This window comes from Martes martes (genome assembly GCF_963455335.1).
Source record: "Martes martes genome assembly, chromosome: 1".
Taxonomy (NCBI): domain Eukaryota; kingdom Metazoa; phylum Chordata; class Mammalia; order Carnivora; family Mustelidae; genus Martes; species Martes martes.
This window is the reverse complement of record NC_137888.1, coordinates 198,227,522-198,240,886: the sequence shown is the minus strand read 5'-3', so window position 1 is coordinate 198,240,886 and position 13,365 is coordinate 198,227,522. Positions and strand designations below refer to the sequence as shown.

The 13,365-nt window shown below is 58.9% G+C and overlaps 2 protein-coding genes across 7 annotated transcripts in view; one reads left to right on the top strand and one right to left on the bottom strand.

Annotated features, from left to right (window-relative positions):
* Positions 1–275: 275 nt before the first annotated feature.
* Positions 276–5,024, bottom strand: MST1 (macrophage stimulating 1). Of its 5 annotated transcripts, none has more exons than XM_080819221.1 (18): positions 4,910–5,024; positions 4,104–4,251; positions 3,918–4,030; positions 3,726–3,840; positions 3,501–3,637; positions 3,306–3,426; positions 3,050–3,168; positions 2,706–2,874; positions 2,390–2,520; positions 2,205–2,307; positions 1,915–2,051; positions 1,791–1,826; positions 1,589–1,709; positions 1,325–1,402; positions 1,046–1,192; positions 859–965; positions 639–778; positions 276–510 (listed from the first exon to the last, which is right to left on the bottom strand). In XM_080819221.1, the coding sequence occupies exons 1-18, from the start codon at positions 4,959–4,961 to the stop codon at positions 349–351; spliced, it is 2,136 nt and encodes a 711-aa protein (XP_080675347.1). In that variant the 5' UTR covers positions 4,962–5,024; the 3' UTR covers positions 276–348. The 5 variants fall into 5 exon arrangements, with proteins under 5 accessions (XP_080675347.1, XP_080675348.1, XP_080675349.1 ...); XM_080819222.1 differs by having other exon boundaries at positions 639–772; XM_080819223.1 differs by having other exon boundaries at positions 2,763–2,874.
* An 817-nt stretch (positions 5,025–5,841) lies between these two features.
* The window catches only part of RNF123 (ring finger protein 123), a 28,010-nt gene continuing 20,486 nt past the window's right edge, over positions 5,842–13,365 (top strand). For both annotated transcript variants that reach the window (XM_080819187.1, XM_080819188.1), the window contains exons 1-11: positions 5,842–5,937; positions 7,465–7,583; positions 7,833–7,917; positions 10,953–11,032; positions 11,160–11,254; positions 11,606–11,660; positions 11,773–11,858; positions 12,117–12,203; positions 12,432–12,499; positions 12,695–12,820; positions 13,194–13,308. In XM_080819187.1, coding sequence (XP_080675313.1) covers positions 7,502–7,583; positions 7,833–7,917; positions 10,953–11,032; positions 11,160–11,254; positions 11,606–11,660; positions 11,773–11,858; positions 12,117–12,203; positions 12,432–12,499; positions 12,695–12,820; positions 13,194–13,308 — 879 coding nt within the window. In that variant the 5' untranslated portion in view covers positions 5,842–5,937; positions 7,465–7,501. The remainder of the gene's footprint in view (positions 5,938–7,464; positions 7,584–7,832; positions 7,918–10,952; positions 11,033–11,159; positions 11,255–11,605; positions 11,661–11,772; positions 11,859–12,116; positions 12,204–12,431; positions 12,500–12,694; positions 12,821–13,193; positions 13,309–13,365) is intronic.

The window sequence follows — 13,365 nt, the reverse complement described above, 5'->3', positions numbered from 1 at the left end:
CTGCTGCCTATCAAGGCCAAATGGGATCTCACCAGGCTAGCTCCCTCTGCTCCAGCCCGCTTCTGTTAGGAAACTGCCCTATAACACCCTTCTCTTACCAGCAGTTTATCTAGGGAACTAGTGAGGACCTGCCCTTCCAGAGCACCTACAGGCTAAAGTAGTCCTAAAATGAGGTCTACCAGCCCAGCTGTGCCAGCCTTGAGCCGCCTAGGCCCTAGCAAGGGCATACACCAACGGATTTCCCAGCAGAGGCTAAGAAGCACCCTGCACGGGTGTAAAGAGGAGAGGCAGCTTTATGTCTGACAGGAGGCTCTGTACTCTCCAAAGTACATGGGATTGAAGTTGGGCTTAGCCCAGCCGCATGACCTTGTGAATCCAGTCCGTAAACACAGAGACGCGCATGAAGATGGCTGGCCATCGGGGCCGGGCGCACACTCGGTTGGGGATTATAATTCCCTCCAGAACCCAGCAGTCATGGGTAAAGCAGGCAAGTGGGCCCCCGTAGTCACCCTGGTAGATGGAAGAACTGGTAAGGGCACCCTGGGCCAAGGCAGACACTAGCCTCGTTGGGGATAAAGTAGTACATTTTCCAGTTCCCGGGCCCTCCCTGAGCTGAGAATGGGTGCCCCAGCACTGACCTCACAGGCACCCACAGGTGCCAAGAGTCCCTCAGTGCACATCTCATTCTCCCGTACACGTCCTCGGTGCTTGACATTACATTCCTGGTTGGAGATGACGTTCAGCGAGGCCACATTTAGGACTTCATTGTTCCCTGTACCTACAGTGATAAGAGTGGGGAGGAGGAGAGGGCCTCCTGGCCTGGGGTAGTCCACACCCCTGCACCATGTTCTTTCTTACCTTTGGTCTCACCCCAGCCTGCAATCTCACACTTGGTGCCTGGAGGCACCACATACCGCTCAGGGGGCAGGCAGATCAGGGCCACTCGCTGGTTCAGGGTCACAGGTCTTTAATGGGAATGAGGGTGCTCAGCATGTAAGCCCACAAGGCTCAGCCCCCCCCCCCCACCTCTTGACTTGTCACACACCTCTCCAGCTTGAGCAGAACAAGCTGGGAGCCTGAGGGCCCGCACACCATCTTGGCAACGGGGACCTGCTGCAGGCCTGGCTCCCCCGGCTGTGGGTTCTGGAACAGGGTGCCCAACCACACCTCATAGCCCATGAGAGGCACATGGCTGGGGGAGAAGCTCTGCTAGATCAGTCATGACTCATAGTCTGCTGCCCCAGGGCTCACCTGGGAAAGGTAGCTAAGGGGCAGATGAAGGCAGAGGGGTGGGATGGGGTCCCCATACCCAGTGGAAGCTCACCAGGAGGAGAAGCACTGGCGGGCAGTCAGTACCCACTGCTCCTTCACTAGGGAACCCCCACAGAAATGCTGGCCCTGCCTGGAGGAGTAGAGGTTAGGAGGGAACAGTGAGTTCTGGGACACAGGCTGGACTTGCCATCTCTCGGCTAGGACCCCTGAGGCCAGGGACAGGTCAGGTTCCCACTCCCTTGGCATAAGCGCAGAGATCATACGGCTATACCCTCAGCCTCTCTCAGGGAGAGATTGCGCAAGCTGACTGTCTCACCGATTGCGCAAGCTGACTGTCCAGGGCGAGTTCCCAGGCTGGCCCCCCACCACACGCAGCCTGGAGCGCTGCTGGTGCGAGCGGGTCACCCTCTTGCCACACTTCTCAAACACCACCTGGTCTGGGGGATAGATGGACCATGGAAACTGGATGGATGGAGGCCCCCAAGAGGCCCCAACCCATGCCTGGCCCAAGTGCATACCTGGGGGCTCCAGGATGGACGGTGATTGGTCAGCATCTGAAAGAACCAAGTTCACCGGCATTGAGAAAGCCCGCCTTCAAAGACGGAGGCAGTGGGCGGGGCCCCGAGGGAGTGTCGGTCTTACCGCAGCGCCGAAGTGCACAGTAGTCGAACGGAGTCGCAGGGTCCGTAGTGTAGCACCAGGGCCCATGGCTATCCCTATCCGGGTTCCGGCAAAAGTTCTCCTCCAGGTGCGCGTCGGGGGCGGAGGTGGGTGTGAACCTGGGCGGGAGAGGACTCGGTGTCCTAGCAGGGTAATCCCAAACCCCCGCAGGGCTCCAGTTGGAGAGTCAACGGCGTGCCGCCCTAGGGGGCTATGCCCGGTGGGAGCCTGTGGCCTTTGTCCGGGAGGGGTCGGGCGCGCGGACGACTCACTGCGGCTTGTGCGGCTTCTCCGCAGACCAGTGCTGACACGCGACGCCCTTGCGGGTCCTGCTGACCGAGCCGCGGTACCGCTCTCCGACGCCGTTGTAGCAGCCTGCGGCGGGCCGGGGCGGCAGTTAGCGGGTTCTCGCCCCAGCCCTTCGGCTCCAAGCTTCCAGTCCCAGCTTGGGCCTTACCTTCGGGCCGCAGGTCGTCGGCGCAGCGCGGGATCTGGTAGCAGAAGGCCACGCGCATGCCGGGCCGCGACGTAAAGCACCAAGGCGCTTCAGAGCCGTCGGGGTTCCGGCAAAAGTTTTCCCGAAGGTCCCTGGGCATGTGCTTCCTCTCAGCTCTTGGTGTGGCGAGCCCACCAGCTAGCCAGCCTCGGGCTGGAGCCCCGCCTCCCTCCGCTCGCCCCCGCGCCCCCGCCTTCCTTCAAGCCCCGCCCCGGCACCCCACTCCAGATGTTCCAGCTGCAAAGGTACGCCCCCCAGCGGCGGCCTGCCACCTCACTTGCAAGCGTATTTCTCTGGAACAAAACGATGCCGATGTGGGTTCTGCGCGTCCCACCTCTGGCAAGGCACGCCCGCGGCGGTGGTGTTGGCCGTGCCCCGGTAGCCCTCGCCCTTCCCGCGGAAGCAATTGAGAGTCGTGGCCTCCTGACGCGGCTGTGCTTCGGACCCTTGGATGGACGGGACGGAGCCCGAGTGGGAGCTGAGAGCGCGGCTGGGGCGGAGGTTGAGTCCAACTCCCGGGGGCCCACGGCCGGGTCACGCCCAGTCCCTCCTCTCTCCGCAGGCAGGCCACGCCCCCCACGTTTCCCAGGTGCCCTCCCAGGCCCCGCCCTCGGGCCCTACCGCAGCGGGGGAGGTCGCAGAACTCTCGCTCCACCTGTGGGTCCGTGGTATAGCACCAGGGCCGCTCGGACCCATCAGGATTCCGGCAATAGTTGTCGTCCAGATCTTTGTCAAGGAACCTGGGGGCGCAGCGGGGCGCGAACAAGCCCCTGGCGCTCAGGACCAGTGTGGCCCCTGCCGTATCCTGGGTTCCGCCCTTGGAGTCCTGGGCCCTCCCCTAGCCCGGCCTCGCTTCGCGGAGCCCGCCTACACGCACTTGCCCGGCTCAAAGGGGTGCGCGTGCGGACGCTGCAGGTCCCAGCGCTGACACTCGCGTCCCGACTCGGTGCGGTCCACTGCGCCGCGATAATCCTCGCCATTGCACCAAACGCAAGTGGCTGCAAAGACAAGGCCGGTGGGCTCGTAGACGGGCGTGGGCATGTTCCTTCAGTCTTGACTCAGAGCCGCTTACCCTCCCGGCAGGACTTGATGCCACAGCTCTGGAAGCGCACTGCAGGGTCTGTCGTGTAGCACCAGGGACCTCCGGGGTCCCGGTCAGGGTTGCGGCAGAAGTTCTCCTCCAAGCCGTTCCGGAGTGTGGGCGTGTACCTGGGGAAGAGAGCAGCAGTTGAGTGCGTGCTGGGGTTGGGGGCAGGCGCAGGGCCGGGCAGGGACAGAGGGGAGGTGTCTGTCTTACTTGTGGTCATTGGGGAATCTTTGGCTCCAGTGCTGGCAGGGTAGGCCGCCAGTGGTGATGGCCACTGTGCCCCGGTACTTGACCCCATTGTCCATGATGCAGGTTCGCACATAGTCTGGAAGAGACCTGTTGTCAACACGGCCTGAGGCCTCCGTGCCCTATCCCTGGCCCACGTTCTCCACAGCCACTTACTTTTCTTTTGGAAGAGGTCACAGCGCCCCGAACGTTGCAGCTGTGTATAGGGTGAGTACTGGGTCCAGGGCAGCAGCTGGCAACCGTGGCTGCTCACATTGTAGTGGAAGGCCCTGAGAGGACAAGGCACAGGGTTGCCCAGGTTCACCTGCCACCCGATCTTATCTATGTCCTGCGGTCACTCACCTGCAATCCAGTAGGGGCCCGCAGCGCCCTGCACACTCCTCAGCATCAGCCACATCCTCTTGCCAAGGACCAGGCCCCACCGTGTGTCGCAGGTGTTGCAGTTCTGTACCCCGGAGCACCTGGAAGTCATTCAGGGGCGAGCCCTGCCCTGCGGGGGTGGGCATGCATGTCAGTACATTGATTTTGGCACATCCACACTTCATTCAGGGGATCAAAGCTACAAGGCCTCTGGGATGGACCCTGTACAGAGTGGGAGAAGCCCAGACATAGTGGTTACCACCAGTGGCCATGTTTACTGGGCAAGGCACTAGGCTCAGGTCTAAAACTTACACTATAATGAGAGGGGTGGGTGACGGTGCTTGCCCTAGAGGGGAGCCAATTTCATCTCTCAGGTGAGAAGCCTTAAGGCTCAGAGCTGTCCTATTACACAGACAACGCCCCCTAGTGGGAGCCCATGTACAGAATGCCCAATTCAGGCATTCTGCCTCCAAGTCTGGCTTTCCATCAGCACTGGGACTTTTGCTAGGTTAGAAGCTTAGATTAGGCTCATTAGGGTAACTGCCTGCATGTATGCGTGCATCTATGCAGTTCCCACACTGCCTCGTGCTACAGCAAACATTCTAACACAGGCTGGAATAGGCAGTGTCTCTATGTATTCCTGGGGCTGCCCAGCTCTGCACAAGAAGCCAAGAGCACTCTTCGCTCCATGACCAGTAGAAAAGAGAGCACCTGCCTTGAATAGCCGGATGGGCCCAGGGATGACACCTTCCTGAAGGCAAATGGGGATCAGGGTGGGGGGCACTCACCAGGGACCCCTGAGCACTTCGTCAGAAGCAGCAGGAGTGGGAGCCACCCCATGCTCCTGGCTGGAGGTTGCACTGTGACCCACCACAGCCCTATCCGGGAAGTTGTGAAACCTGTCGCTCTGGGATTGGGTGGCTCTGCCTCCACCCCCCCCCACACACACACACTCCTGCCCCCACTCGAGGCCTACTGGAGCCTGACCTAAGACCCAGTGGCCACAATGGGGGTAGATCCAGGCCTCAGGCCCCCTTGGTGAAATGCAAGGGCCCTCACCCTGGCACAGTTAGTCCCTGCCCTGTGTGGCGGGCAGGTGTTCAGTGGGGACACTTGATGTGCCTTGGAGTGGGGTTGGAGACCCTCTGCAGCCTTCGTTGCTCTGAAGAGAAGAGTGGTGTGGACATGATTGGTGCCAGAGGCTTGGGTTCCAGCCGCTGGGTGGTGTGATACTAATCTTTTCTAAGCCTCAGCTTTTCCCTGTAAAGTGGCAAATGTTCCCTGACCCAGCCTCAAAGCAGCCTGCCCCTTCTGCTGGCTTATCAGCCCCAGCTGTAGGCAAGTCAGCCCACACCCCTGGCAGCAGAAGCCAGAGAGGCTCCCCTCGCCACGTCACAGGTGCCATCCCAGGAAAGGTAAGCGAGGCCACCTGTCTGGCCTGAACGGAAGCGGGAGTGACAGGCAGCAGGGACCCTGGCAGGTAGCCTTTCAAATGTTCTAGGATTCTCTGGGGCAGGCCTCCCAGTACGGGTGGCAGTTGAGATAAGCTGCCCGGGGCTCCCAGTTAGGACGTGGTGCTCGGCCCGGGATGAGCTAGGAGCTTCTGCACAGGCGGGGGTCAGAGGCGGTTGGGCCGTGGGTCGAGGCCGAGGCCGGGAATGACCCGGCTGGAGACCGCGAGGGGGCTCCCTCGCGCGGAAGGCGGGCGCGAGCCGATGCGCGTGCGCGATGAGCGCGCGGTTTGGCCCTAGACGGGCGCCGTAGACGAGAGGCTGGGCGGATGTTGTGAGCCGGGGCGCTGCGGCCGAGGCTGGGGGTGAGTGAGGGGCGGCCGGGCTCCGCGCGGGGCGGGTCCCTGGGGCTCCCCTCCCGGCCGCAGCCGGCCCAGTATGAGAGTGCTCGCCGCTCAGGGGTTGCAGCCTGTGATGCGAGACTCCGGGTTGCAGCTGGCTGGGAGGATCCTGCGGAGCTTGGGGCCGGGCGGGGGCGACTTTGGGGGAGACATGCGCTGCTCTCTGCGTCCTTGGACTCCGAGAAGGGGTCGGTTCCGTTCTGAGCCCGGATCCCTCGGCGGGGCTGGACAGGATCGACGTGGGAGGGAATCCCTGAGCAACGTCAAGTCCGCCTATCACCTGGGTCCTCAGCACCTGACTGACTCCCGGAGTGGATGTCTGGAAGGTTTGCTGATCAGATGAGTGACCGGCTCTAATCTGCCCCGCACCTACTGTGGTGTGAGAGGGGCAGCGGTCATGGACGCCCGCGGAGGGCCCGTCGCAGGCATAGGCGCCAAGGCAGGACAGTCACCTTCCCGAGGGGCAGGCGTGGTGCGGACCGTGAATGGGCAAGGGTGTGTGGTGGGAACAGAGGACCTGTGTGAAGTGAGATAAGGAACTGGGCTGCAGAGATAGGAGTGCAGTCTAAGGCAGTGCTAGAAGGCCGGGCTCCAGACTAGAGTTAACAGAACTTTCTGTGATGATGGAAGTGTTTTATATTTTCAGTGTTTGGTACAGTAACCGCTAACCATATGTGGCTACCGAATTCTTGGAATGTGGTTAATATGAGAAGTTGAGTTTTTAATGTTTAAGTTTTAATTCAAATGTAAATAGCCCTACGTGTTAGCGGCTACTGTGGTGGACAGCAGGGCTCCAGATCACTGAGGAGGAGGTCACCAGCGACTTAGTGCATCTTCTGAAGCAGCTGCAGCAACACCAGGACATGTGTGGGGTGGACAGCAGTGGGAAGAGCTGCAGGGTCTGCAATGACCACTGGGTGAGGGTGGTGCTCTGATGGGGTGAGAGGCTGTGCATGCCAGTGGGAAGAAGAAAACTAGCAGGCTTTTGGACAAGAGAAGGGAAGAAAGAGCCTGGACTTAGGTGTCAGCAGGACTTAGAGCTGGAGACAGCACCAAGCCCTTGGGTGACAGACCACACTAGGGGGAAAGGTGGTATAGGGTTCTGTCTACTGGATGTGAGCTAGACCCAGTGTGACTTAGAGCTGAGAAGGAAACAGGGTCTCTCTGTCTCTAGGCCACCTCACTTTGGACACTTGGGTCTTTTTTCTGGGGTTGAGACATTCAGTTTGGTGCAATAAACCTATACGTGATAACTACTCTCCTTTGGGCCCTGTACTGAGCACTGGAACATGGTGGGGTCCAGGCCCCATCCACCCTCCCTGTGTAGGAGACTGGGAGGCCCCTGCTCTCCTGTGCCCTAGGGTTGGTTGGTTTGTAAGTATGCAGGCACCTGGCCTCACCTGCTCCCAGGCCTTCTTGCCACCCCAGAACTGAGGTCAGTATGGGGTCCCTCGGCTGGCTACAGATAAACAGACTCTGCCTCTGGCTCAGCTCCCCAGGACCGCTGGCTGCCCACAAGAGATGAAGGATGGCATCCAAGGGGTCCAGTATGTCTTTCTCCCGCAAGAGCTATAGGCTGACATCAGACACTGAGAAGTCCAGGGTCACAGGTAAGGGCTGGAAGGGCTGGGGGGAGGCTCCTTGTGTTGAGGGAAGAAGGAGAAGACCAAGGCAGTAAAGTCCCGGGTCTCATGAGCTTCAGGCCTTGCTGCACCCCTTGTACCCGGAAGCCAGCTCTCTATCAGCAGCCCTGGGGCAGAACACCCAGTGTGACTGCTTTTCTGACCCCTTGAGGGCCAGCACAGTCTGGGAGCTGCACTGACCACATGACCCTTCTCTCCCTCTGTCCTGTGGCACAGGCATCGTGCACGAGAAGCTACTGAATGACTACCTGCACCGCATCTTTTCCTCTCCTGAGCATGCACCCGCCGCGGCCGCCAGCAGGTACGGCCCCATGGGTGGTGCCTCACCCCGAAGGACCAGACCGGAGGCTCTGGGTAGGCTGGCTTGGGTTCTGTTCTCACTCTGCCGCCCCCGGCTGTGAGACCTCTGGCCAGAGAGTCTGCATTCCAGAGTCTGCTTCTTCCTCTCCCCTGGCTGTATTAGTGTCTTCCTTCTGAGGGGCTTATGGAGGCTGGGGAGGTGGTGCACGTTCAGTCCTTACGACAGCAGCTCACTCCCCCTCCCTGGTCCGCATCTGGTCTGTGTGTGCACCTGCCCACCCTTGGTCCCATCCCGCTCCTCTGTAGCCTCCGCCTGAACCTGTAAGGTATAGACCATACCAGCCCCTTCGCCCTGCAAGCTGAGTGCATTTAAGCTTAGTCCCTATTAAAGTTACAAGTGCACTTGAGCAGAAACTTCGAAGAAAAAGAAAAAAAAATCAGTTATTTTGTTATTCTGACATGACCACGTGAATGTGATTTCTTTCTGGTTTCCTTATCTTGTGATGTATGTTGTTTAGATTGTGCTGTACAGAAATTTTTAAAAATTTCTGTCACCTTCAGTTGTTTTTCTTTTTTAAGATTTTATTTTTATTTTAAAGAGCGCACGAGCAAGTGAGCGCATGAGATGGGGGAGGGAGAGGGAGAGAATCTCAAGCAGACTCTGCACTGAGCATGGAGCCCAAAGCAGGGCTTGATCTCACGGCCCTGAGATCATGACCTGAGCCGAAACCAAGAGCTGGACACCTAACTGACTGAGCCACCCAGACACCCCCAACCTTTAGTTCTTTAAAAAACAAAAACAAGTTTTATTGAAGAATAATTGACATGCAATAAACTACATGTATTTATTTATTTTTTAAAAGATTTTTATTTAATTATCTTGACAGGCAGAGATCACAAGTAGGCAGAGAGGCAGGCAGAGAGGGAGAAGCAGGCTCCCCGCTGAGCAGAGAGCCAGACATGGGGCTCGATCCCAGAACCCTGGGATCACTACCTGAGCCAAAGGCAGAGGCCTTAACCCACTGAGCCACCCAGGTACACCAAACTACATGTATTTAAAGGGTAAAATACAGTAAGCTTTAATCCAGATAACCTGTGAAAACGTCACTGCCATCAAGCTAGTGGAGATAGATCCCTCACCCCCAAAAGTATATGGAAGTTTAGATCCTATCTTTGTCATTAAACATTTTCCCTTGAGTTGGTCTTTATTTCTGTATTCCAAATCTTGGTGGGCATCTTTTAATACCAGGGGTCTTCTGTGGCCTTTAGCACCGCCCCTGGTTTGGAGGGGTTATTTTTGTGAACAGTGCTGTGAAGATGCCGAGGGTTGGAATCATGTGGCTGGACCGTTTGAACTGCAATCATTTTTAAGACTATGGCTAAGTTCCTTCTTTCAGGGGTCACATGGATTCTGCCTTCCTGCGGTGAGGCTTGGGTGTCCCTGCCTCTCAGCCCCCTTGCCAGCTGGCCTATTCGGTCTTCCACAGTCTCTGCTCTTTGGGCAGGCACAAAGGACAGCACTGTTGCCCGTTCCGTTTAAGTGGCTGTGGTGGCCATAGGATTCCCACTTCTGGAGGGCCACTGCCCACTTCCACGCCAGCCCTGGTCCTGGCCTCTTCCCAAGGCCATCTGATCCCTTCCTCATGTGATATCAGAAATGGTCGTGCCGTCACTGGTTCTCTGGCTGCCAGGAGGGAGAGCAGGTGGCAGGGCCATCACTCAGCACTTGTGTGGATGCAGAGCCCTGGGCCCGGGATCTAGGCAATCTAGAAAGGACAGACAAGTGCTGGGTTGGCCAGAGGGCAGTGCTGAGTCTCAGGCCGGCTTCCCCCAGCTTCTGAGAGCAGGCACAAAACTAGAGCAGCCCTCTCCAGTGGGAGCCCATAAGCACTGCCCCGACAGCAACCTTGATCCCTGGGCCTGTTGGGGTCTTCAGACATGGGGTTGGCCGAAACTTTCCATGCTACTGGTGGGGCACTCCATGGCATGGCCACCACCTGGCTTTGGCTTAGGGTTTAGCAGGAATGGGGAGAGGAGGCTTTGTGCGTCTCTACCTCCTGTAGCTTAGTAGGAGCTCACGGCAGGGGAGCACGTGGTTCCTGAGGCTGGGTTGATGCTACCTTGCCAGAGAGTGGGTGCTTTGGCCCATCTCTGTCCCCTTCTAGAGCCTACCAGTTTGGGCCAGTGAAAGGGGAAGGAGCTGGGACCAGAGGCAGCAGAGCAGGTGCCACCCATCTGTGGGCTGGACCCAGATGGGTGCCGGTCTCTGTTCTACTCGAGCCCTGCTAATTACTGCCACCCCGTTCTCTGCTATTCTTAGAAGCTGAACTCAGGATAGAGCTGGCCAGCATCATGCAGAGGCCTTTATCCTCTGAGCATGTGCACTGGGAGGATAAGGGGGCCCCTCTGGCTGGGGCAGATGGCAGGTTGGCAGGCCGTGTGCTCTCTGCCAGTACAGGTGGGTACAGGACAGAGCCAGCCAGCAGCTTAGAGGGCTCAGCCCTTCATCTTCCTTAAGGCTTGTCTCATTTGGCACAGAATTCCGTGGCTGGGACCGCAGGCCTGGGGTCAAGGGCCGATGTAGCTGTCATTGGTACAGGCCACCAGGGACCAGTACTTCTCCCAGCCTTTCTCTTCCAGGCAAATCAGCAGAGCCCCCTTTAAGGGCAGGCGGGTTCTGGGCTATGCAGAGAGCACACATTACGCTTTGGAATCTTCCCTGCCTCTCTGACCTAGAGCTGTTGTTCCTTCTTTATCGATGAGGGGATTAAGGCTGAAGGAGGGCTCTTCTTTTCCTTTTTTTTATTTTTTGAAGCCCTGAGGTACACCACACTGGACTAGTACTTCTTAGTTTAGTGGATAATCCAGCCTTCTGGCCTGCAGCATGGCAGAACCTAGGACTAGGCACAACGCCTTTACTGGAGTCTGGGCAGCCACTGTCTGAAGCTCAGAGGAGTGGGAGTGGGAGAGGGGTTTAGTGTCCTCTGGCTGGTTTCAAGGACTTTTGGGCCCCTCGCAGCCTCTCGCTCTCCCCAGGAAACCCCTGAACTTCCAGAACCTGCCAGAGCATCTGGACCAGCTGTTACACGTGGAGGATGAGGATGAGGAGAGCCAGGGTATGTAGCAGTTTTTAGGATGGGAGTGGGGGAGCCAGGCTAGGCTCAGGGCATCCTGGGCCTGCCCTCTGTGCCTCCTGTCAGATCCTGTGCCTTGCCCAACCCCACATTTACCTCTCCTCTTCAGGACAGGTTGAAGGGCGGCTTGGCCCATCCACTGTGGTCCTGGACCACACAGGTGGCTTCGAGGGGCTTCTTCTGGTGGACGATGACCTCCTAGGGGTGAGTGAGGGCAAGGCGAGGGGTCCCAGGTCCAAGCCCCTCCTGACAGCCCCAAATTCCTCCTGATGGGGTCTTGGGCTCTTTACCTTTTCTTTGTGGGGCTGTAGCCACAAACCACTCCCGATGGGTTCCTTGAGTCCTCAGGCCCGATGCCCTCCTGACAGAGCCCTAAAACCTTTTGGATGTGACTCTGGCCCAAAGCTCTTCCCAGCACAGCTATGAGCCCCTCCCGTCACTCTCCTGACCTAGAATCCCTTCTGACCACACCAGCTGGGTTGGGGATGGGGCCCTTCCCCCTCAGGGAGGCAGTCTGCATGCGGGAGAGGCTCACCCTCCCTGCTCCTCACCCAGGTGATCGGACACAGCAACTTCGGTACTATTCGCTCTACCACGTGTGTGTACAAAGGTGAGACCACGCTGTGCTGTGGCCTGGCTCATGGGAAGGGGCTCTGTGGGCCCAGGTCTGAGGCGGGACTCAGTCTTGGTCTGCCTGCTAGGCCTGACTCAGCTTCTTCCAGGGAAATGGGTCTACGAGGTGCTCATCTCCTCCCAGGGGCTCATGCAGATTGGCTGGTGCACCATCAACTGCCGCTTCAATCAGGAGGTGCGCGCACACAGGAGAGGCCCCTCCCCCTTGCCGGCCTCATCCGGGCTCAGGACCGTCACCCAGATGTCAGATGTGCCCTCTGGAGGAGGACTGTGTCCCACCCCTTCCTAGGGCCACTTGGCCCAGGAAATCACTCAATGTCTCAGAGCATTAGCCCCTTTCTCTACAGCTCTGTGGGTCCGAGGCTGATGGCCAGCGGGCTCTGGCCCTGCTCCTACCCGCCTCCCCTGGACCTTACACGCATTACCTCCTTAGGAGGGGGTCGGAGATACGCACAACTCCTACGCCTATGATGGCAACCGGGTGCGCAAGTGGAATGTGACCACGACGAATTATGGCAAGGTGAGAACTGAGACCCGTTGCCCACCTGCCCACGTCCATCCTCGCAGCTCGGCAGGATCACTGGGCAGCCACGAGACACTGTCGGGCATGAGGGGGTAGGGGGCAGGGACTCAGGTCCTCTGTACTTATGGTCCCCTCCCCTGGGTGGTAGTGGAGACACAGCCTCGGGGGCAGAGTGGGCAGGCTGCCGGGCTTCTGTGCATCTGTAAGGCCTCCTCCCCCCGGCAGGCGTGGGCAGCGGGGGACATCGTGAGCTGCCTCATCGACCTGGACGATGGCACCCTGTCCTTCTGCCTGTGAGTCTCCTGCCTCTACCCGCAAGCCTGGCCTCTGGGCTCTCACTGAGCTGCCCTCAGTTTCCCAGTCCCCGAAAGGGGGCCAGGCCGACTTTGGTAGCCTGAAGGTGGAGAGCCACAGCAGGGCCTGGCTCCCTGGCTTGTTTCAGTTGCATCATTCTTAGCACTGGCTCACAGGCCTTCCTTCTGTTCCAGGAATGGCGTGTCACTGGGCACCGCTTTTGAGAACTTGTCCAGGGGCCTGGGCATGGCCTACTTCCCAGCCATCAGCCTCTCCTTCAAGGAGTCTGTGGCCTTCAACTTTGGCAGCCGTCCCTTGCGATATCCTTTTGGAAAGATGTCTGTGGACTGCATGGAAGCTCTTGAAACTGGGATGAGGGGCTCCCTGCCCCAGGGAGTTCCGTGGGCTGGTTGTGGGCTGCAGCTGCTGTGAGGAGAGGGGAGGGTACAGTGTAGGTGGGGGCTGGGGAGCACAATTCTTGTGGCAGCCTCGTAAGGGGGGTACCGTTGTCACTGGTGTGGAACAGAGAAGAACAGGAAGTGGTGGGAGAAGCAGCATCCCACAGAGAGAGAGGGAGAGTTCTGTTGCACACCAGGCAGTCTGACTTCCCAGCACCTCCTCGGGGGTGTCTGTGGAGAGGGGTGGGGGCATCGGAGCCACAGACCAGGTATTGCCAGCTTAACTCTGTGCCACCTACCCAGTGGCAGGCTACCGGCCCCTGCAGGACCCGCCACGTGCTGACCTGGTGCGGGCTCAGAAGTTGCTGGGCTGCTTCCGGGCAGTGCTCAGCGTGGAGCTGGACCCTGTGGTGAGCCGGGGTCTGGGCCAGGCGAGCCGGGGGCCTTCTGCCCCCCTCTGCGCCTCA

Coding starts and splice junctions, on each gene's coding strand:
- MST1 (XM_080819221.1), bottom strand. CDS start 4,961: ATGGGGTGGCTCCCACTCCTGCTGCTTCTGACGAAGTGCTCAGGGGTC. Junction 966..1,045: donor GTTCTGCTCAAGCTGGAGAG/GTGTGTGACAAG, acceptor TTCCCATTAAAG/ACCTGTGACCCTGAACCAGC. Junction 511..638: donor CACCTGTGGGTGCCTGTGAG/GTCAGTGCTGGG, acceptor TCCATCTACCAG/GGTGACTACGGGGGCCCACT.